Genomic DNA, 23,666 nt, shown 5'->3' on the forward strand with positions numbered 1-23,666 from the left:
GACCCAGCTCCGCACACAGCCGGGCACCCACGGGGGCTGGTTTTGTTCTGGACTTCACCAAATTCACACTTCACCAACGTGACAAAGCACATTAACGGTGGGGGGCAGGAAGGAAAAGAGAGGAGGAAAATCCCCAACGAGGAACCAGGCAGAAGCACGTGCTCCTCTCGCTGCCGCCTCCCGGCCTGGACCGGCCTCCCCGGGGTGAGGCAGTTCGCAGGCATCGCTGGGCGCCGCGCCCGAGGACGCGACCCAAAGGCCGCCGGCCGCGGCGGGGAGCCGGGGGCAGCGCAGCGGCGGCCGGCCCCGCTCCGGGCAGCGCCGAGCCCGCGGCGGAGCGGGGGCGGGCGGGGCCGCCGTCAGTCAGCGGGCGCGGCGGGGCGGTGCCACAGCGGGTTGGCGGAGGCGCCGGGGGCGGGGCGGGGGCAGAGCCGGCGGCGGGCACGGCAGCGCCGAGGCACTGAGGCGGCGAGCGCGGTGCGGGCAGCGGGTCCCGGAGCGCGGCGGGACGGGCGCACGAAAGAGAGCGGGGCGTCGCGGCGGCGGCTGCCCGGCGGTGGGAGCGAGGTGCTGACGGCCCCGCCGCTCCTGCTGCAGCTGCTGCTACTGCTGCTGCCGAGGTAAAGCGAGTCCCGCTGCAGCTGGTGCTGCCCCTCGGGCGGCTGCTGGGGCAGGGGAGCGGGGCGGGAGGGGGCGGTGCGGGGCCGTGCGCTGCCCGGAGCGCGGGCACCGGCCGGCCCCGCGGGGTGACAGTCCGAGCGGCAGCGCCGCCCCGCGCAACTTTTCCCCCGTGCGGGGCGGGCTGTGGCGCCGCCGAGCCCTCCGGCGCGGCAGGCCGGGGCGGGCCGTCCGCTGCGGCCGTGGCCGAGCCCCGAGGACGGTGCAGCCTCACCCCGCGCCACCGGGGGCGGCTCGGCCCGGCGCTTCCTGGACGGGCAGGGCGAGCGGCGCGCCGCGGCCGCCGACGGGCTGCCCGGGAGCCCCGGCCCCGGGTGGCGTGGGGAGCCGGGCTGGTGCCCGGGATGCGGCCCCCAAGGCGGCGGAAGGGGTGTCCGTAGGGAACGCCGGGGCGGGAGCGGTCGGCGCGGCGTTCTCCGTGCCCGGGGCTCCGCCATCGTCCCCGCGGCGCCGGCGAGCGCCGGCTCGGTGCAGCCCTGCCCCGGCGCTGCAGGAGCTGCAGCACCCCGAGCACCGGCCCCGGAGAGCGGCTGCTCTGCGGCGGGGGCTTCGTGCCGGTGCAGGGCTCAGCAGTGGTTAGCCCGCCGGCCACTTCAACGGGAGGAAGTTCAGACTGTACTGTTTTCCTAAGTTTTTCAATTGTCGTTGTTAATGTAATTATTCTGCCGAAGTGGTCTTGAAGCTTACCTGCCTTCGTCCATAGTTTGCAGTCTTTGTAAGGTCTTTAAGATGTTTCAGAATGAGATGTGATGTACAGTGCTCAGAGTACTTATTTAACGTGTATGTATTTGAACTCGTTCAAAGACTTGTTACAGAATCTCCAAAGATTCAAAATTATTATTTCAGACTGGAAGCGGTATAAAGGTGTTACTTCGTGATATATCACCGAGCTCACTTTCTTGCAGAAAATAGCGTTCTAATGTTATACTTGGTCGTCTCCACTTGGAGAGCATGCTTCAGAGAAAGCTGCAGTTTGAGTCACAGGTGTGTAGACACCTAGTGGGGAGAAGAGTCGGTCTCCAAGCAAATTTCCCTGCTCACCCTTCAATTCTCATTATTTCAGTGTCTCCCTGAGTATGTTAGTCAGCTCCTCTATCTACCAAGCTTATCCTGCAGTGGAAGGAAAGCTTGTGTTAGACACTATTCCTCTAGGGATTTTTGGAATTAGTATTAGAGAGATTGCAGTGCAAGGAGATATGGTTATTAAATTTGATAATAAAAACGTGAAAAAAATCTTTGCATCTTATATTAGGGATGCTGCACCAGTTACCAGCCCACCCCTCTGGTATCACTGTGCATACATATGCAGTGTAGAAGTTTTTATCCTCCAGTACCAAAGGCATGATAGCTTGTGTGGGAGGAAACACTTGGGTACCAGTGAAGTGGGAGAACCAGATGTCATTTTTAACAGGGGAAGAAGGGGAGGGTGAAGGGGAAGATTTCATGTCCCCTTCCTTTTCGACCTAAATTTGTAGGACTGTTGAGTTTTTCTGTTGCATTTTAAGTTTTATCACTACTGAAATGCCCAACATAAACCATTCTGCTGAGAGACCAGAATTCTGCCTGAACTCAGGAATCTTTTAGTGGCATCAAGCTCTTAGACAGAAAATAAAAAAACCCAAATGAACAACAATACTTCTTCCCCCTTTTCCATTTGACCAGCCAAATGGAAATCCACTAATACATCATCTCAAATATAAGAGTGTTTCTTCCCTGAAGTGTTTGGTTTGTTTAATCTAAGAGGGTGTCCAAGCTATATATTTTAGAACCAGTCAGCTTATGTCAGTTTGAGTCAAATGCCTGAGGCCGTGTAACTTCAGCTGGAGTAAAGAGAATTTTTTTATACAGGATCTTAGCAAAGCGCTTTGAGAGGGCATTTTGGATACACTGTGGTGTTACTGAGCCAGTGTGGAAAACTGCTATTTGTCCCTGTACTAGATCTGTCTGCAAGATTCTTGGAACTCTGAGTCTTAGTTCATCCCTGAACCTGACACATAGTAACAACAGAAAAAGGCATAAATCGGAGAAGTTCAGAACGGCTGACTCACAGGAATGTCTCCAGGTGCACGAACCATAAACCAGGAGGTCAGATGCTGGGGACTCTGTACTGAGGGTGGTGCTGATAAGTGAGCATGAACAGGTACTGCAGCTCCCCAGGGGAACTGGATCTAGGGAAACTTTGCTACCACAACTTCATTGAGTTTTTCTAATGTTTTGAGTTTTTAAAATACGCTTTAAATTCTGGTAAGAAGTTCTTGCGTTACTACAACGTTTCCAGTTCTGTATTTTCAAAAGGTGCATGAGAGACAGAAACACTCATTCTAAATATATGGCTATAAAGTTTCTGTGATACGTTTGATAATAAAAGATCTGAGGAGTAGGTCAAGTCAGTTGAATTCTGCAGTGTTTAGAAGACTTCATTGCCTGCCAAAATGCCCATAGGCATTTAAATTTAAATGGATTTAAATAAGTAGTTGTAGCTGAGCACTTGTTGAACCTTCCCTAAAAAGAAAATAAATATTTCAGAGTATTTAAAGTAGTCAAAGTGGTAATTTTCTAGCAGGCTTTGCTGTGTGCATAGTTGGTTTTGATTGGAAACATTTGTATTAATCATAACACTTGGATCAAAACTCTCTAAGTGCATTTTTTTCTCTTGCTACATGAAACAGGAAAAATCTATGCTTTTGTAAAGGCTTCTCTGCCATTTAGTTGATACATTGATACTTGTACTTTTTCTCCAGTTTTTGTTGGTAGACTTTTCTCTAGCAGAAGAGGCAAAATTCATGATCAGTGAAACTGTTCATGTTAATTGCAAAGTCTGTGATATTTGGTAGCATGAGGTAGGCAGCTTAGTTTGGTTTTTCAGAAATTTCTGATTAAAACTTCAGTGGGAGCTAGGTGCCTAATTCACATGAATAGATTTGCAAGTTGTTAGAATAAATACTTACTTGCAAGCCTTTTGAAATAGGAAGTCTCAAATTCAGGCTCAAATAATTCTTTCCTACAACAAAAACTAGTTGCAAGGGATGGTAAGGAAGTTCTTCAAGAACTTCACAAGATTTTCTTCTGTGTTCTGTCACAAGAGATGTTGTGCAACATGTTGCAAGGACCTGACGGACTGAAGAAGAGCTACATACAAGTTAGGGATCAGGTTCATTCACTGGCACAGAAAGCCCGTATGCATTCTTATAAACACTTCTTAGCTTGTCAGTTAGTCATATTTCAACGGACTTGATGACTGAGACATTAGAAAAAATGGTGTGGAAAAGAGCTGTCAGATGTTCCCTGTTCCAGCCCTGTCTACTGGTGTCTCTTTACAGTGTAAAAAGGGAGTGTTTCACAATAAAAAGAGCTTTCTATACGTTGAGTACATAGTACACAGTCCATATTTTACCTGCTGGTATTACACGGCTCTCTCAGGTCGTTTATTCAGATGCAGTTTAGGACTTTCAGTGCAGCTTGGAGTAGTTAGTACTTTCTGATTTCCAGTATAGCATTTCAATTTATGATTTGGCTTGTCTTTTTAAGTAGATGAAAATGAGTAACAGTTGAAATAATGTTTAGAAAGCTTTCACTGTTCTATATGTCTTCAAGCAACTGGTCTCTAAATTAAGTCGGGTTTTAGTAATATTTTTTCTTTTACTTTATGGCTGGGCAACCTTGAGCCAAAAGTTCAGGCCTGTGTTCTCTTGCCTTGAATGTAATTTAAGCATACACCCTGATACTTTACTCCTGCTTGGGCTGCTTAGGTGGTCTGGGTGTGCCTGTTTCAGTTGCTGATTGTTTTTCTAGTATTATACTATAAACACATTAAAAAAACATCTGGAAGATGGGGGAATGGTAAAGCCCCTCTTTAAAAATGAAAAAGGGAAAATATGGTAGTCATCAAGTAAAAGCTCTTTTGAGTCTTTGGTTCTCCTACAGATTATGAGAAGACATGTTCCTCCAAAAGGTTTTTGAAATACAGGGTTTAGGATGGGGTTTGTTGCCCATCTTCACCCTTTTCATAAACAGGAGGAGGCTGAATACCCAGTGGTCAATGCTAATTACAGTAAGCTCCTCCTCTGTCTTGACAGACCTTTTTTGGCGAAGGGGTGTGGCTATCTGCTTCAGGGAGATGATATATAAAATCTGCTGCCAGGTTAGATACTGCACTGGAGGGATAGCTCCAGGGCTTGGACCTCTCACCCTGAGACTTTCCAGTAGCCAATACTCACAGAGAGGGAAGCATGCCTCATACTGCAGGGGTACAAATTTGATTCAAGTAATTTGACATATATCCTTTATAAAAATACAAACATTAGCAAGAGATATTTTTTGTGCTCTTACTTGATTTTATTGTTACATAGGGTTCTAATGTGGGACACAGTCTTTGCTAGAGTTGCAGAAAGCTTAAGGTAGAATACAAAGTTGACAATCATCAAGAGAATGTGAAATGATTTAATCAGATTTCTCTTCTCTTTCCAGGAAAAGCATGTGTGCAGAGTTTGGTGGCAGCATATTTAAGGTATGTGGGCAGTCTGTGGCAAATACATGTGAAGAAAGTGTGACTGGCTGAAGAGTTGGCTGAACTTGTGTTTGGAGACAGAGAAGTGCTGGCAAGCCCAGGAAAAGAACTAATTGGAAGAATATTGCTGGACACAGAAGGATTGGAACACTTAACTTCTGCAACAGACAGTGACTAAGAATAAATACATTGGTAAAAACGTCAGCGGTGAAAAGGCAGACTAGTGTTTTTTCATTCTCTGTTGGATTTTATTACTTAAGAGACATTTTCATCATCCCATTTAATTCATCTTGAATTTCTCTGTACATAAAACTATAACTGGACAATTGCATTTTAATACTGTTTCATAACACTTTTGAATGTTAAATCATTTGCCAAGATGAGTGCTGAGGGATATCAATACAGAGCTTTATATGACTACAAAAAAGAGCGAGAAGAAGACATTGACTTGCACTTAGGAGACATATTAACTGTGAATAAAGGTACCTTGCTAGCACTTGGATTCAGTGAAGGGGAAGAAGCAAAGCCTGAGGAAATTGGTTGGTTGAATGGCTTTAATGAAACCACAGGGGAGAGGGGGGATTTCCCAGGAACTTATGTAGAATACATTGGAAGAAAAAAAATATCTCCCCCCACTCCAAAGCCTCGTCCTCCTCGGCCTCTTCCAGTGGCACCAAGTCCTGCAAAAGCTGAATCAGAGAGTGAACAACAAGGTCAGTATACAGAAGAAGCATGGTTTCAGGTATTTTTGTTTCACAGTCTTGTCTGAGTGTCCATTCGTGTATACAGCACCTGCTGGTCAGCTCTTTTAACATACAGCTCATTTCAGTCAATTAAGAATTGTTTTTATGTTGTAATATTTACCTCACACACTTTGTACTTCCATGTCGTTCATCTCAGGCACAGGGACCAGTGACTTACTGTGAGGTACATCTCACAGGTTGGAAAGTATGTTTATAATTCTCCACTGTAAAAAACTGAAGTGGAAAAAAAAGCGCCAGTTAACATTTATTTTAGGTTTCTAAGAAACTGATGGAAGTGTTTCCTTTTGTGGTTCATCAAACTCACTAGAGAGTGAGAAAGTGCTCAGTTAGTCCAATACTATGCATTCTAAATAAAAGTGTATTCTTACCACAAATCCCTTGCTAGCAGCAAAAGATACATTCTTGTCATGGGGGGTTACCTCTGCCATTAAAGGTAAGAATGAATAATTTTAAATGAACAGTGAAATGCTGATAAAGAGAAATTCAGATTTATCATTTTGGGGGGTATGGCTTGCAGTAGAAAAGATAGCCTTATATTAAAAAAAAAGGTTAAACAGAGGAAGTATCTTCCTGAGTTGCTTTTTAACCTGTATTTGCAACAGTGTCTTAGGTAGAACTCAGAATTTTACCAGAACTCTTCTGTTAAGAGAAGAAACACGTCTCTTCTTTTATAGTTTGAAAAGCTTTGGGATAAAAACCAAAAGAAACAAAAAAAACCTTCCTCCAAGTCATTTTGTCTCCTTTACCTACTGACATTCAGATAGTGGGTTTTACAGATCAATAAGCCAGGTACATGTTAGAATAGACTTTACAGCCTATTGGAGAAGGCTAGAGCAGCTTATGTTTCTTCAACTTCTAGTACTTAATCAATTCTCTGGGTTTCTAGGTGTAGGTAATAAAAGTTGTAGTATGTGACCATGATTTTCAGTGACACCACAGTAATGAATAGTATCCACACTGCCTACACAGAAGTGTTTGCAGCATCACTTGCAAATTTGTGGTATCAGTTTATCAACTTTAATCCCTCTGTGCATATTATAAGTTTATATTCAGCTGTGCTGATACCCAGCGAAGATAAGGGCAGAAATATACAAAAATGTATGTGGCAACCAAATTAACCTGGCAGAAGCATTTCTAGGTTGGTTTGTAGATCAATGTTCTGTAGCAAGTGTTGCTTGTAAGTCTGCAGTGCCTAGATGTACATCATTGCTAGGATGAAGTTGAGAGCAGATGAGGATGTAGCGGCCTTTTAAGTTGTACTGCCCCTATCTCTGAAGTCCTTGAATTCTTAACTGCAAGTCATTAGAGCCTTATGTTTTCTCTTTCATTAGCATAGTTCTGAAAATGGAGTATTTCCTTTGAAGAGGAAAAACTATTGCGTTTTCGATCGTTCCTTGTATTGGATATTAATGTGTGCTGCTCAGGTGACACTGACTCTTTTCTTAACCCTATCTCTGTGGAGATATTTGTCACCAATCTATTTAACAGCAGAAAAAACATGGCTTTTTGGATAGACACCTCAATGCTGACAGGTCATTTTGAGGGGCAGAGAATGGAAAGAAAATTCCATTCTTTACATGTGCGTGCTGTGGTGAAGTAACCAGCATCCCGGCTTCGATGTTTATTGGTTTAAAAAGTAGCACTTGGTAACTTCTTTGGTTTCTGTAGTCATGCTTGCTCCATGCTTCTGTTCACAGCTCTGTGCTGTGAGCTGGCCACAGCACTGCACTGGGAAGTCCTGGTGTTAATCTTGCTGTTTCCAAGCCTGCTTCAGGACTGTGTTTGTAACAGACATTTATGGGAGTTTCCATTGCTGGGAGTTACTTTGGGAAATTCTGCTCCAGATTTGGGGGGCTCTGCTTATGTATAACCTCCTATGTGAGCTTTATTGCCTTTAGACAAAGTACTATTTATGTGCAATGTATTTATTTTTAATATCATGGGACTATGGGAATTGGAAACAAGAAAGTATTCTGATTTAACTGGGAATCTTCATCTCAAACTCTGCACCCATAATCCTGCTGTGCTCCAAAATGTTTAAGAATCAGCTTGCAGCAAGCTTGTTTTCTTCTCATAAAAAAAAAATTCCCATAGCTGGTTTTGAATTAAAGATTTTAAGCTTCATATAAGAGGCTAGATACCTCCATAATGCCCTAAGACCAGGGATTAGATCCTCCTGAATAGAAATTTGAACATCAGGCTTAGTTACTGTTAAAATAAAGTATGCTTCCCTAAAAGAAATTAGGAAAAGTAATTGTAAGTAGTCTCTGTAAGTAGTATCTGTACAGATCTTTTCTCTCCTAGAAGAGATCAAAGGCAGACAGTGCTTTGAACCTTAGAAACAAATTTGGAAATGTTGTACTGAAAGAGTGTTATAAAAATCAAAATGAAGGTGAAATTTTAAAGTTAGCAGAAGGGTATAAAAATTAGAGTAAAACCAGAGGTTTTATGTAGTTCAGATAAAGAGCAATGTAGCAATATATGTTTGAATTCCAGATGGCTTCACTATTTTTATTATGTTGTTTGGGGCAGGGAATAGTAAAGTTAACATTGTCCAGCAGCCAATGTAATGGGCAGAAGGCCAAAAGATTCTTCCAAGGATGAGACTTCTCTCTACAGCCTTAGAGTGTGTTTCAAATAAATTAATGTGTAGTGTGAAACTTACCTGACCAAAAGCAGTCAAGTTTACATTTTCACTACTTGATGGATTGAATGTACTGTAGATTCAAATGACAAATTAATGGGGAACTGTAACTAAAGACTTCCTAAACATACCTCATTTATTTGTAATTTGTATGCTTTTTTAATTCTGTAAAGAGACAATTCAGTATGCACCCCTGTTGCATATATGTTGAATAAGAGTATCAGAAACTTGAGATTTCAAAGAATATGTATAATCAAAGAAGTTCCTTTAATTTTGCCTTAAACGTGGGTTTATTTTTTTGAAGAAAACACTTTTTAATATTTTCAATACTCTTTAATACTTAATTATTCACTCTGAATAATTCCTGGGCTTTATTAAGCCTGATCAATTGCTCATCAATGTCCATATTGTTTTTTGTATTAGACCTAATTTGCAGTATTTAAGCACAATGCTGCCAGTCCTCACAATGGCATATTACTCATACAGAAATAATCACAGACATCTGAGCACACTTTGCAGTCAATGAGGCTGGTGGCATGGGCAGAGCTGCTCATCAGGCCCATGTCTTATACAGTCAGTCTTAGAAACAGGGAGCTTCCTAAATGTTAAAAGCCAATCTGAAAACAAAACCCCTCTTGCTGGTGGTCTTAAATTCCATTAAAACACTTAAATCTTTCCCCATGTTTTTATTTTATTCATGAGTTATTTAAGTTTCTAGAACCATTGGTTAAGACAAGAATTGGCATTCCTTGGCTGAAATTTTAGGACTGTTACATTTTGCCTGTCTTCCCCTTATCTTTGTCAAAAAGGGAGCTAGATTTAGGCCAATTTTGTGGGGATTTTTTTTTAAATTGCATCTGAAAGGATATAAAAATAAAAGAGAAACAAAAGTCCCAAGAAGTCTCTAGCACCTTCCAGTCTCAGGCCTGATGCATGTCAGAGCTATGGCAGAGCAGATGTAATTCCTCTTGCTGTGCTGAGGTTCCAAATGGACCAACCTGCCACATTTTTTTTTCCCACCCTGACAAGGGTGCCTGGCTGCTGCTGGGAGGATTGAGCTTGCAACAGTGGAGACACAGCATAGGGTCACCTTTATTTCCCCCATTAGGCATCTGAAGTTTATATGAAACAGTAAAGATTTTACATGACTAGGGATTTTTTTCTCTTGGAGTGATTTTTTGGTTGGTTGGTTGGTTTTTTTAGGTTTGTTTTTTTGTTTGTTTGTTTGTTTTTGGTTGGGTTTTTTTTGGGTTTTTTCGTAATTGAAGCTACGTTAGGCTGGTTACTCTTGCTCGTCCCAGTTTTCCTCAATTCTTTGCAAATGAAAAGTGCATAAGCTGTACAATGTCCAGATACGTTTTGCAAATGTGGATTCAGCTCATCTGATATGACTGCATGCATTTAGAGTTGATTCACACAGTATCATTTCCCTACCTGGTTTGTGAAGGCTGATCTTAGGCAGACTTTGGCGCATAAAGCTTTGATTGATGGACTGAAATACTTTCAGATTTAACTTGGAATGCTAAATTCTCACTTTGAAATGAAGATCAGATTGCAGAAAGACAGACCAGAACTTTATATGAATAATTTGTCTGTTTTGATGTTTTGGCACTTCCTGCAACTTCCTGTGTAACTTAAAAGGGTTGCTTGTGTTGACACTTTGTACTATTTCAGCTGATTTTGAGCCTAAAAATAATCTAAGCTCTTCCTTCTTGTGGTGAAGCTGTAAAACAGATTTATTTTTTAAAAGAAAAGGCCCAAATTTTTTTTTACTCTTCTCCTATAACAGATACAAATCAGCCAGTTACAGAAAGATAATAATACGGAACATTTGGAAACTCTTTCCTTTCCTCAACCAGGTTGTGCAATATCAGACAGAGATCCAAACTGACAGAGGTCATAAAACCGTTTGTGCATGGTTTAACTGAATGTGTTGTAGGATTTGTTTCTTTAATTTTGCTATAAAGCCGGTGTAGCAATCCATTTGTGAAAATTATTTACATTTGTGCATTGAGGGACATAAGAGTGAGTAAAATGCAGCGAACCTGGAGCCTCCATTGGGAAGAAAACAGTCATCTTGCCTGATTTAGGCAAATGGAAAAGGGAAATTATGGGATGAAGTGATGAGTCACTATCTCATGACAAATAAAAATGGTAAATATATTTACCATTCAAGCCAGTGCCCTTGAATTCTTACTTTTTAGAACCAGTTTAAGTATTTGCCCTGCTGTAGTTATCAGAACTGCATTGCAGTCATGAATTTTCATGTCAGTTGAGTTTGACTTGCACTGAGAAATGGGACAAGTTCTTGTCATAAAGCCTTGCTGGCTGCTTGTGATCACATTTCTAGACAATTTTCTAGCTGCCAGGTAAGTGCATGAATCTGAAAACAGAGTCCTTGCCACCTGCTTTATCACCAATGATTGCCAAGATTTTTACAAGCTCTACTGAAGTGAGATAGAGCATTTTTTTCACAGTGATAATATCAGGGTTGATAATAGCTAAAAAAGTCTTCGGAAGCACCACAGGGAGCACAGGGACAGGCTTTGCAAGTACGAGTACAAACTGCACGTGGATACACGGCCTGGGCAAGTCCATGGCTGATGCGTGGCCCCATCTGCTGGTACAGGAGGAAGGAAGCAGGAGGGAGGAAGGACCTTTAAACCCAGCATCTTCCATGTGGCATTTTAATCCTCTCAGGATAAAAATTAGACAGAGAGCTTTTTGAAATAATACTTTACTTGAACAATATATGTTCCTGTGAAAAATATATCACTTGATGCATACAGAACCCTCTTTTAATTCTCAAAGGTGAACTTAGACTGAAAAGGCTTATGTGACTGAAATGTATCTCTTTTCCTGGACTGTGTCAATCTAATTAATCTAATAAAAATAATGCCTTCTTTTACACTACACTTAATTTTGCATTAAGAAGCTGAAAGAATGACACTCGTATTCTGATGCTGTAACAAATATTTGTCTGTTTTGTATCATGCTGGTTTTAATGTGTCTTTCTGGGATTGCAACAATGGCACTATGCTGAGTGACTTTGCTTACCTTTCCTTAGCCTTCTGTTATGCTGATTTAGTCTGCTAGTACCTTGTGCTGACATGAAAGCTGGGGCAGATGTAAAGCACGGTAAAGGTGAATTCGCCTACACCTCTCATTGGAATTATCTTGGTCTGGTACTGTAGCTGTGATCCAGGAACATCTGAAAAAAACATTCAGTGGTTAGCAAATAGTTCTTACTTTGGCTTGCATACGATAACATCAGTTTGTGAGTTTCAGCAATGCATGGTACTAAGTGTTTGCCAAGAATGGATCACTCTGCACCCTGAGCAAATAACTGTGCCCGCTTGAATAGTTGTGTGATGCCATCTATGCATCCAGATTTTCTTGTGTGAAAGAACACACGTCTGTAACTGCAGCTGGCTGTGCACTGTTTCACATCTGCGTCTCACTCCAAAGCCTCTCTCCATGATGAACATCCATGAAATCAATCTGAAGGCTAGAATACAAAGAACTTCTTTATTTTCATAGCGAAGAATGACAAAGGGAATTACACAATATTAAAGACATGCTTATTTTAATTGGAGAAGGGTATTAAGTCCTGAGAATACTTTGGTGAGAATCTAAGTACTTGGGAGAATTTAGAAAGAATTTCTGGTTTAAAAAAAAAAAAAAAAGTAGTAACTCTGGTTAATGGTTACTAACTTTTGTTCATACTTTCAGCAAAATACATGTCAAAAATGCAATTCTCTTTTGTGATGGTTTCATTAAGAGAAGGCACTTGTGTAGATTTTTTGTTGGGGGGTTGGTTTTTGTTTTCTTTTTTTCCACTGTGCTGTATAAATGCCTGCATCCTTAGACATTACCTGAAATCTTTTCATAAAGTATTAGCAGATGTAACCTTTTCTACTAGCATGACTGGGCTTTTTTCAGTCTTTTATAAATACTGTATGCCACAGTCCACAAGAATAGCATCCAAATCTTGTTCTTTATTTTCACATGTTGACCCACTTTATAAAATAGTTTGCTTGTAAAACAACATGAAAAAATTATATTTCAGTTGATGCCTTTTCAGGTAACAAGATGTCAAGGCAGACTTTCAAAAACACACGACTGCCCTCATCCAGGGAAAGATGCGATTCCATATGGTTTCTGCACTTTAAAAATATCTTTTGAGGCTATTTTATACTTCAAAACTCTTACATAAACTATTACATGAATGATGAAAAGCATTTTTAACAATTCAGTTAGCTGTCAGACATTTTTCTTGTACAATCCACTAGGTCTGTTTGTGTATGCTCCTCATAATTTGCTATTCTAGAACATTTCCCAGAGGTCAGTATCGGAGATAATTTCTTCATTGGAGATTGTGGATGTTGAGGGCAAGAAGTGAGATCTGCCTTTGGTAGGTCTAAACATGCCAGTTTCCATCTGTGTTGGTGAATCACTTGGTGGCATCTGGGATGGGAAGATGCTCCTGCAGAAGGGAGACCTCTTGCAGGACTGGCAGTTACTTTGAATCCATTCAGGTTCCAGAACATCCTGAGCAATTATTGTATCTTTTCAGTTTATATCAGTAAAATAGTTGGCCTTGGTTTTTCTCTCTGGTTTTTTTTTTTTTTTTGCCTTTTCTTTTTTTTCTTTTTAGTGTCTATGTTTTAGAAAAACAAAGTTAAGTCTGCTTTCCTTGAACATTTTGATGCTTCCTTATAAAACACATGCATGCCTAAAGTTGTAAAGCTAGTGGCAAAAAGCCAAACTGTTGGATTCAAGCATGTTAGGTTGGTATAATTCAAGTGGTCTGTACCTTGCTCTGTCTCCTCCCTGGGGTTGCATTTGTTGGATGCAGGATGTTTGAACACTCCAGTTCCATAGCCTCTTGCTTACCATCTGGGAAGGAAGGAAGAGTAGTGCAACCTGAGATCTGTAGTCTGAGAGGGAATGCAGCTCTGAGCTGGCTTTTGCTGGGATAGAATTACCACAACAACCTAGCAGGAGGCATGGCTGCACCAGGTTTGTATGTCTTGATCACAGACATAGCAGTGGAATTTATCTGTTGGGGTTAGGAGAGAAAACTTAAATGCTGTCGCCTGTTTCTTCCAAGATCTCTTCACGCTGCTTGGCTAACGTTGGTAGATAGCAGATAAGCATGGAGGACTAGTCTTGGCAAAGGAACTTTGAATGGTGCACTGCAAATCAATGTTTCAAAGCATGTTACAGCTTCTCCAGCAGTCTCTCTCAAAGAGAAGCTTCTTAGTTTCTGAGGTTACTTTTTCATTTCCAAGTCCTCTTCCTCAGCTCTTTTTTGCTGGAGGTAGATGAAAGCACTTAAATTAGGGAATTAATGAAAGAAACCACTAATTACACATCATGACAGATAAGGCTGCACAGCTATATCTGGTTTCATTATCTCTCTATCCAGGAACATTCCAGAAATAAGCAATTACAGGGAAAAGTTTTCAGTCTTTTTCCTACTTGCACATGGTGTTCAACACTGTGAGCTCACGTTCCAGTTCTCTAGTGCTATTTTTTTTTTCATGCAAATTTCATTGCAATTTTTCGTGTGCTGTGCTTGGAATGTCTGTTGTGTTTTTGACCTTATCTTTGAATTTTCTCCTTGCCAAGACTCAGCTGCTTGGCACAGGTGAAGAGTGACAGAGACCGTGGCAAAACTCTCCATAATTTCCTGCTTTGCTCCTGGTTGACTGGTACATGCATGAGAGACATCTGCCCTGATGTGGTCTGCAAAGAGCTGTGAGGTGCCAGGTCTTCTGTGAAGGCTTGTTTTAGGTACTTAGGAGTAAAATCTGTACAGATGTTTAAGTAGAATTCAGAATATATTCTGGCCCATCCAAGTCTATTCTGTTGTTCTGAAGCCAGAATAGTGTAGCCAGTCAGTAGCTACACTATTATTTGTGGGCTAAAGAGGCAATTTCCTTAGAAAGAAAAAGATTTAGGGGGGCCTTTTGCTCCAGTGAAAGCCAGTTCTAAGCATAAAGATTTTTCCAGTCATCCTTGTAATCTGGCCTGGCCAACTGATAGAATTTTAAGGAACGCATTCTAAACAGCAAATAGCAAAAAATTTCTTCTGAAATAACAGAAAATAGAACCTCTGTTCATTAAGCGAGGGCTTCTTAAGGGCACAGAGTGATGAAAGTTTGAATTCTCTTTGCTCTATTTATAATTCATTACTGTTGGTTGAAAGATTACTGTGCATTCCCTGCAACTTTCATGTTTTTCTGAATTCCTCTTGGATCATACTTAGTGCTTACAACTCTAAAACTTTTCTGGTAGCCTGTGTAAACTGCAGCCTCCTAACATGAAATGAGAGATTTTCACAATCTCATTATTTTCAGGGTTGTTTTTGGGGATAACATTAAACCACTGGTTGAACAACGTATGCTACAGAGCAACTAGCATAAAATCTTGCTTCTTAGCTAGTTGAAAGTCTCATCTATTTATCTATTTTTGATATTAAAACCTTCACTGCAAAAGCTAGTGGGCTGCTAGTGCCATCCAGAGTGATTTAGGATGAGGGACTTCGAGTTGCAGGAACACTTCAGCAAAAAAGGGGAAGACAGTTACCAACTGTTATGCTTTTTCTCCAGATGTTTCCTCTGAGACAAATATATAGGGCTTTATTATGATACAGTAAGAACGTGCCAATTAGACAAGAATGGTTATTTTGTTGCGGGGGGGTGGGGGGGCAGGCGGATTGTGGGTTGTTTTGTTTTTTGTTTTTTAGTTCTCAATGTCTGTTTGAACTAAATAGCCAGTCAATCAAATGTGGTGGTAAATTGTATAGTAGTTGGGATGGAACATGCCCATGCTTGTTAATGTCAGCTGCTCTCTTCTAAACAGAGTATTAAAATCCTTTATTCAAAATCCTTTTGGATGCAAACTAAAAATAAAATTATTTTAAAGTACTGATGTTCTTGCAAATGTTATACATGATTGAGGACCTTTTTTTTTCTTTACTTTAAGGACTTGTTAATATAAGAAGCCATAGGTTGCTATTCTGCTTTCCCTTAAATTGGTGGTAAAACCCATCTCGACTTCAGAAAGAACAGGATCAGATCTATAGTCAAGATTTAGCAGCATTGGGAAAAATCCCGTAGTTCTTAGTTCTGTTAGGCAAGATTCTTAATGTCTTTAGCTTTTGGAGCACAAATCTTAGGTCTTTTTGGAAGAGATTCCAGTAAACCAGAATCATAGAATATGAATGTGCATGAAACACTACACCATAAATTCTGATGTCAACAACAGAGTCTGACTGTCCTTTCGTAAATTTTGAATGCAAGTAAGAGAAACTCTTGTAAGCACCTCTTCTGAGGTCCTGTGCTAATGCAGGGCATGTAATTTCACCCTGTTATTCCTGTTTTGAGCTCATAGCTTCTAGATGAATTTAAAGCCTATTACTAATTAGTCCAAAATACTTCCTTTAGTACATATTTAGTATATATTACTTAACTTTTTATCCTTTTAATAAAATGGTAAGAATTGTGAATTTAGTAGTAAAATGTTTTCATTTGGGAAACTACATATATTTGATTGTATTTGGTGATGACAGTATAAAAATTGCTTTCACCAAGTTATTTTCTTTCAGTATATTCAGAACTCTTCTCTGATACATGTTAAACATTTGCTCTAGGGTGGTAGATACTGTGGCAGGGCTGATGTTTTCCTTAGGGCTACCTGTTAGGGTAACTATTGTGACAGTAATAGGGTTTTTTATAATTGAGGAAGTGATATGGTGACAGTTTTATTTGTATATTCTGTAACAATTTATTGTATTTAGAATAAATACAGGGTTTTATCCCCTTGATGTTAATGTGTCTAGACAATGAACTGTGCACTACAGTACAAGAACATTAAGGTTTCAAAACTGCATCTAAAACTTGTGTTTATGCGTATAAGTGCAACTTCTTTCAGTGTATGCCATCTGATACATTTTTTAGTGATATAATTGTCCCACCCTTTTTCTTACTTATTCTTGCTATGTTTTTTTCGAGGTTTTCACTGAATTAAAATTGCTTTATTCAGTTTGATCAGTTTGTGGTATTAAGCCACCTGTTCTTCACAGCCTTCAGCCTTCTCTCTGGAAATAGGTTTTTTCATTGATATTTCTGCTGTTTCCAATGACAAGACTAATTTGTGTTTCATAGAACTTCATAATGACAAATACTAAGTCACCTTTAGGACACTGTTGTAAGCAAAGATGCTATCATGGTTCCTGTAAGGAATGAGGTAAATTAAACAGATTAAAAAAAAACCAACAAAAAAACAACCAAAAAAACACAACCAAACAAACCTAGTGCTTTTAAATAGTTTAAGGCTAATCTCTTTGTCACAGGAGGGTCACGTAGATTTCACTTCAAGAAGATGAACCTGGGGAGTAACTGTTAAAAACTCTTAACATGTAAGAACCTTAGCAGTTATATTTCATTGTGATAACTAAAACCAGGAACCAGAAATGCATTACATTTGACTCTGTAAATCTTTATTTATCCCAAGGAGTGAGTACCATCTTTTCATTCCTTGGCTGGCTTCAGTTACTGTGTACTGGATGTCAAAACAATTCCTTGCAGAACAAATATTCCTGGCATACCTCTTACTCCACCAGCTGGAATCCAAATATAAGCATCAAAACCAAAAGATTTACTAGGATGTGAGTGCACAGGTTCAACAAAAATGGTAACATAACTTATTTCATGATTTTGGAAATCCAGAGTTTCAAATTCTCAGTACTTTGTTGTACATGTAAAGCATGTCTCACAATAGAACATTTCAGTGATGTGTTTTAAGCACCTCTTACTTTAAGTTTTTATTGTGCATCTGTATTAGTTTTTTTGGGGTTTTTTGTGATATCGTAGTCATGATTCATAATACAGGAATTTTTGCAAATGGTAACTTTACAGAGTAAATTACCATTCTTGAAACTTGGTTTTTGTGTTTTTCTAATACTGATCAATAACTTGCTTCCTGGAAAGATGCTTTTGTTCTGACCTTTATCTTACCATGTAGTAAACTGCAACCTTACTTAATCATCCTAGTATGACAAAGTTCAAAGCTTTTCCTGGGTTATTCTGTTGCTAGCATCATACATTAGATTCCTCTTTCAGGAAACACTCGTTTAGAAAGTGGAAGTCAAGACATCAAGTGTGGATGATAGATGAGCAATGGGGGAGGTATGAAAAATACTCTTGACAACTGGCATGATTATTCATTAACTTTCCAGACACACTAGAAACGTGGAAAGAGTGTTCTGCCATGGAGGAATCTGTGCTGTCTTGCAGGAGACCTCTCTGCCAACTTGGAAAAATTGAAGGATATACTTACTCCATATGAAGTTTTCTGCACAATCTTTGTGTTTTTAAGTTTTTCATTTTTCATACCTTTAAATGTTAATATGGAAATTCCAAGGTCATTGGGCTTGAGTGTACAAACAAGACACAGAGCTCTGGAGAACCATGGCATTTGATCTTTGAAAACTATGTATGAATGCATGCTCTTATGAAAACCCCAGATTGCAAAAATCATTTGTAGTGGGCTAGAGAGGTATTTGACAGATTATGTGCAAGTACATACATGTGTGTTTCATTATTTCATTGCCTTAGGAGACTGGTGTTTAAGTTGGCAGATCTACTTACTAAAAGCAAAGCTCTTTGGCTGGCAGGATTACAGAATGCCTGAAGGAGAGAGTCCAAATGCTGAGAGCAAAAGAGAGGGAATGTGTAATGTGCAGAAAGCATGGGGAAGCTATAAAGCCAGCAAGAAAAAATAGATTTGAAAATGGTTCTAATTTGTTCTGTTGTGCTCAAGTTGATAGCTATGCAGAAGTAAAAGCATGAAATTCTCATATTTCAGTGTCAAGTTAATGTTCTGGAAAAAGCTGTGTTTTTTATCATGCTAAGTATTATTTTGTTACCTATTTGCTGCTTGTCAGAAATCTTTAATATACGCTTATTTTCTGACTCAATTTTTTTTAAAAGTGCTGCTTGTTTTGGATGTTTACAGAGCACTGTCAGACTGTGACATAAGTGGCCACTATAATAGGCTCTGAAACTTTGTTCTGATCTTTATTAGCATGACTCAAAACTACACTGTTGCCTGCCAGTATATGTTAAATTTCTGCAGTTAATTTTGTGGTGTGTAATTCGTAGCTATTCTGGGGAAAAAAAAAACCCCAAAAAAAATGAACCAACAACCTCGCAACTCAGTGTTTGTACATACAGGTTTAGACCAAAAGTACCCTGAAACTGTTTGGAATCAGCAGACAAAGAAGTTGAGCATATGTATCTAGAGAAGTCTATACCTGTGGCCTTGCACTGTACTGGTGTCTTCCTTCTCAACCTCAGGCAACACAGATCAGCATTTTCACTTGGTCCTTTGCATTGTTCACTCCTAGCTGAATACCATTACAGAACACCCAGCTGCTCTGCTCTGTCTCTTAAGACTTCTCAGTTTGAAAGCAAGGTTTGAAATGTAGGAAGCTGACAGGTGAAAAGCAGACTCATGTACTGAAGCAAGAAAAAGAGAAGCAGAAGAGCTGGCTCCCCTGAGAGATCAAGAACTATGCTATTTGAAAAAACCAAACCACCAAAACACAAAAATAAAAGGGAATTTCCCTTTAAATAAGGCCACAGTTTTGATGATTGCTCATACTGATATGTCTAAATCATTTTAGAGCTACTAGTGGCACATTTACCATGAAAGACTTCTTTTACCATGAAAGACTATTGCAGGACCTGCCACTTTTGAGAGTCTGCTGTCTGCTGCATCTGCCATTTTTGAGGAGCTTTATCTTGTAAAATCCTCAGAAAAGTTCTCTGAAGTTGCCACATCTGAGCTATTTAGGAGGCAAGTTTTTCCAGCTTCACGCAGGCAATTCATGGGAGTTGTGCTTAAAAACAAGGAGTCATATGTGTTTTAGAAAAATCAGGTCAGTTTAAAATTAATGTATTACTCTTTCTCCTGTTCTCAGAAAGGAATTGGTTCTTTTGGAATGCTTTTTCATCTGGGAGTTAAGTGAGATACCCTTTTTCTATCTGGCATGGACAATATTTAAATAAATAGATAATTAAATAATTAAATACATACATACCTTTGAAAAGGCAAATGAAATGAGGAAAAGATTCCTTTCTGCTAGGACCAAATAAAGGTAACTGGTTCTTTCTTCTGGCAAGATGACCAAGGGATTCCTTTGGAGCACAGTAATGAAACAACTATAAATGCGGGATTTCCTTTCTTTCCTCTCTTTCTCTCTGCCTCTCTTCTCCCCAACCCCTGCACCACCCAACACCCAGGAGGATAGCAGGAAATCAACCACAATATATCTGGCATTTTGACAAAATAGTCAATTCTCAGTCCTTGCTGGCCAGTGTGGAGGAAGGCTTACTCCAGTCAGCCAGCAGCCTTTCAGCCTCTCAATCCCCCACCCATTTCTTAGTAAGTCATAGCTAGAAGGCCTTTTCACATGTTTGAGCACATCTAGTGCAAGTCAGGGATTTATTTTTACTCATTTATTGCATCCTATAAACAACATTCCAAGTCAGCTGAGTGATTGTTGCTTTAAGCTCTGTACCTATGTGGAAATTGAAATAAATAGATAGATAGATAGTGCCACTATATTCTCAGATATGGATGGGTTAGGAGGAGCAGGATGGTGAAAAAACTGATTTGGATGTTTTATGTGTGTGACCTCTAGAAGATCTGTACACTAGCAGCACTTAAATATTCAAGACATCAGTGTTTCTTGTCATTCTCACATATACACTTAGTAGTCCTCTAAGTTCAGAGATAGCATTGATCCTGTTACCCATGAATTTTCTACAGGGAAGTTGGAGAATGTCTAGAGCACCTTCTGCTGTGCTGAAGTAGGTCAGTGTAGGGCAGCTGCTGAATACCAGAAATAAAAACTGAAGCAATGGATCAGAATGCTTCTTACTCATCTCTTGGGTCTTTGTAGAGGACCTAAAAAGAGCTTCTGCCTCCCTCATTTAATGAGCTTCTGCCTCAGCTCATGAAAGAGCTCCTTTTATTTGATTCACCTGAACTCAAGATCATAGGGAACAAGTTGTCAGTTCTTAACCAGATTTATGTTTTTTCTAGTTATGCCCTTCTGTAGCTTACACCTTCCAAAATCACCTACAAAATATTTCTTGCAGTTATTTCATCCTATTCTGCTCAGTCTCACTCCTTTAAAATACACCACTGGTTTTCACAAAAGAGACATTTTTCTTTGTTTTAGACCACAAGACACTCTAACACTGTAAGGCTGCAAAAGGATTTCTTGGATTTGAAGTGTTTGGGTTTTCTTAGAAAGGCTTTGTCTCTTGCTTTTGGTCTCTTTGCAAATGAATGCTCCCACTGCAGACTGAAATCCTCTTTCATACTTTCTTACCCTGACTTCAGTTAGTCTTTGGCTTGCAGATGGTGATGTAAAAATATAGCCAGTTTTTCATGAGCACCATCTTTGTTGTCATTTTCCATTTTCTTACACACTTCCTATAAACAAGTTTTACACTATATGGATTTCATAACAAACACAGTGTACTGGTCAGTACACAAATGAAGGTTTTTTGCCATTTAGAGTTAGTTAACCAGTTGGGAACCTGACAGCTTTGTAAAGGTTTGTGAAATTTCATTCATCACCTTAAGTGCTAAGGTCTGAATCAAAGCTACTTCAGCAGTGGAGTGTGAACAAACAGTGATTCATGAAAGAGAGATCTTTAGGTTCATGCATTTGAGTACATGTATTTATTATTGCATGACATCCTTTTTGTTTAGTAGTGTGAAATATATTGGAATAAGAAAATAACACTGATATTGCTATGCAGAGAAATCTCTACAGTAGTATGATATGGGTCAAAAAATCTTATTACATATAGTCTTAGGGTTTTCTTGTTCATCTGAAGGTAGAGAGGATGGTGGAATTACCTCTCTGCACGTTCAGTCCAGGATTTTCCTAATAATGTTGTTTCTGTATTTATGTCAGATCACCCCATGGTTTAATGGCTGTAAGGATTAACCCAGTTTTACTTTCTTATAAGACTGCCTTTCAGCATTGCTATATTCTGTTGCTACAGCTACAGCTCTAAGCTTTTTCTTTTTTCTTTTTCTTTTTTTTTTTTTTTTAGAGGAGGAAACATGTTTGATTTGATTTGAAACACATTAGTTTTTTACATAAAAGTCATGGTGCTGGAAAGTTGTTGCCATTGTTTGCATTTTTTTTTCTGGGTGACTGCTATACACTCATTATTTTTAACTTTCTGTGTACTTACAAATGTTTCCCATAATTCCCAAAAGATGAAGGAGCAGTGTTGACTTTTATCTGTCAGCAGCTTCTGCCAGTTCTTTTATGTAAATCTTCCAGATCTAAACAACTTGACTTCTCAAGCATAGTAATATGCATTATCTTTTTCTTGCAGTTGTGAAGAGCCTATTCTTTTCTTCTAGATCTCTTGTCTGTGGATAGCTTGACAGGGATTTGTTGGCATTCTTCTCCCATTAGTTTCTCTGCAGCAAAAAGGTAACAAAACAAAGCATTCTTTCAGAGCAGAAAAACGTACTGCCCAGAATTTTTATGTATTATGATTATTAAATAAAATGAGAATGCTTTAAATGTGCTTCTCAAGGAGAGATGCTATCACAAACCAGCGATTGCCTTGCATAAGAAACTTTTTGTTACTGGAAAAAAGGAAAGCCGTAAGGAACAAGAATCCTTTAGAGACTGGGCAGGTCATTCTCAACATTCTCAAGTGTTCCAGCAGCCGTGGTATCTCACAGTGAAGGTTCATCATTTCTGACCATCACCATTTATATGTGGAAAGAGAACTGAGGTTAGTAATCTTTGTAGGACAGCACCAGACTACTCAGAAGAAAATACATATTACTACTTTTTTACATGAGAATGGTTCCAGCACATGAGCTTGCTCTGTCTATGAAGTTTTAACTGATAGAGGTCATTGAAATAATCTCACAATTACTTTAGTTCTGATTGGCCAGAACTAAAATTTTCAAGTGCCTCTTGAGATGGACCTCAGCATTCCTTCCCTTAAGAGACAGGCAACTCCCTCTCTCCTTTGTGTCAAATGTTTCCAGGAAAAACCAAATAGGTATTTCCTTTCCCAGTTGCTAGGAAGAACTCAAGAACAAATTGTGGACCAAAGTACTTTTACATGGGAAGCCATTCTGAGATGAGATGATAGAAAATTCAGGTTTGAAGAGGAAAATAAACAGGAGTATATAAGCCTACTGCATGACCATGTGTCCTTGTACAGCCTAGATAATATTCCAGGTACTAAATTACTCAGTTCATCAGCTGAGTTTTGTCCCTTGAGGGCTCTGGTCTTTGTGCACTGAAGTGGGCAGTGTAATTTCATGGGGTCTTAAGTTTTGGGTGCTTGTCCTTGGTGGTGGTAATTGATACTCTTTCAATATAGTTTTGTTAATGTGTCTGTGTAGTATAGCAGGTGTCAGAGGGAGCTTTGCTCCTCATCCCTTATAGAGTGACTCCTCATTCCTTAAAGAGCAAAGGTACCATGTAAATATATTAACTTACATTGAGTCACTTTACAATAAATTATGTTTTTATTGAATTTTCACTCTTGCTTTATTAAAAAAAAAAAGTCTAGAGTGCAGAAGCTAATAGAAATCATGGCATAAATATCCTTGGGAAAGATGAGGTAGTTTGTGGGAAGGCAGTTGGCAACAGTTCTAAGGGAATGCTTAGTTAATAATACCAGTAAGGGAGGTTTTGTTTACAGAACTATCAAAATTTTATCTAATAAGGACTTGTATGTACCTCTACTAAAATCTGGATGTTTTATGGCAATAATAACAGTGAAGCACCAGGAACTTGATAAGTAAGTCACAAGATGCAGCTGCCAGTGGAATGTGCTGTTTGTCCTCACGCCAGCACTATCCACACTACACTTGAACAATTAGTGTTATGTATTTCCCTTCTTGATAGCATGTATAGTTTCATGTCAAACCCCTGCCAGAAACTGAAATTGTCATTTAGTGTCTCTGAGGAGAACTGAGCAGGCTGAGTTACTCAAAT

The 23,666-nt window shown here is 39.8% G+C and overlaps 1 protein-coding gene across 1 annotated transcript in view; it reads left to right on the plus strand.

Annotated features, from left to right (window-relative positions):
- The first annotated feature begins 429 nt into the window (after positions 1-429).
- PIK3R1 (phosphoinositide-3-kinase regulatory subunit 1) overlaps positions 430-23,666 on the plus strand; it is a 60,523-nt gene continuing 37,286 nt past the window's right edge. Inside the window, exons 1-2 of the mRNA XM_063422137.1 lie at positions 430-620; positions 5,146-5,898. Coding sequence (XP_063278207.1) covers positions 5,565-5,898 — 334 coding nt within the window. The 5' untranslated portion in view covers positions 430-620; positions 5,146-5,564. The remainder of the gene's footprint in view (positions 621-5,145; positions 5,899-23,666) is intronic.

The sequence above is a fragment of the Prinia subflava genome, chromosome Z (genome assembly GCF_021018805.1).
Source record: "Prinia subflava isolate CZ2003 ecotype Zambia chromosome Z, Cam_Psub_1.2, whole genome shotgun sequence".
Taxonomy (NCBI): domain Eukaryota; kingdom Metazoa; phylum Chordata; class Aves; order Passeriformes; family Cisticolidae; genus Prinia; species Prinia subflava.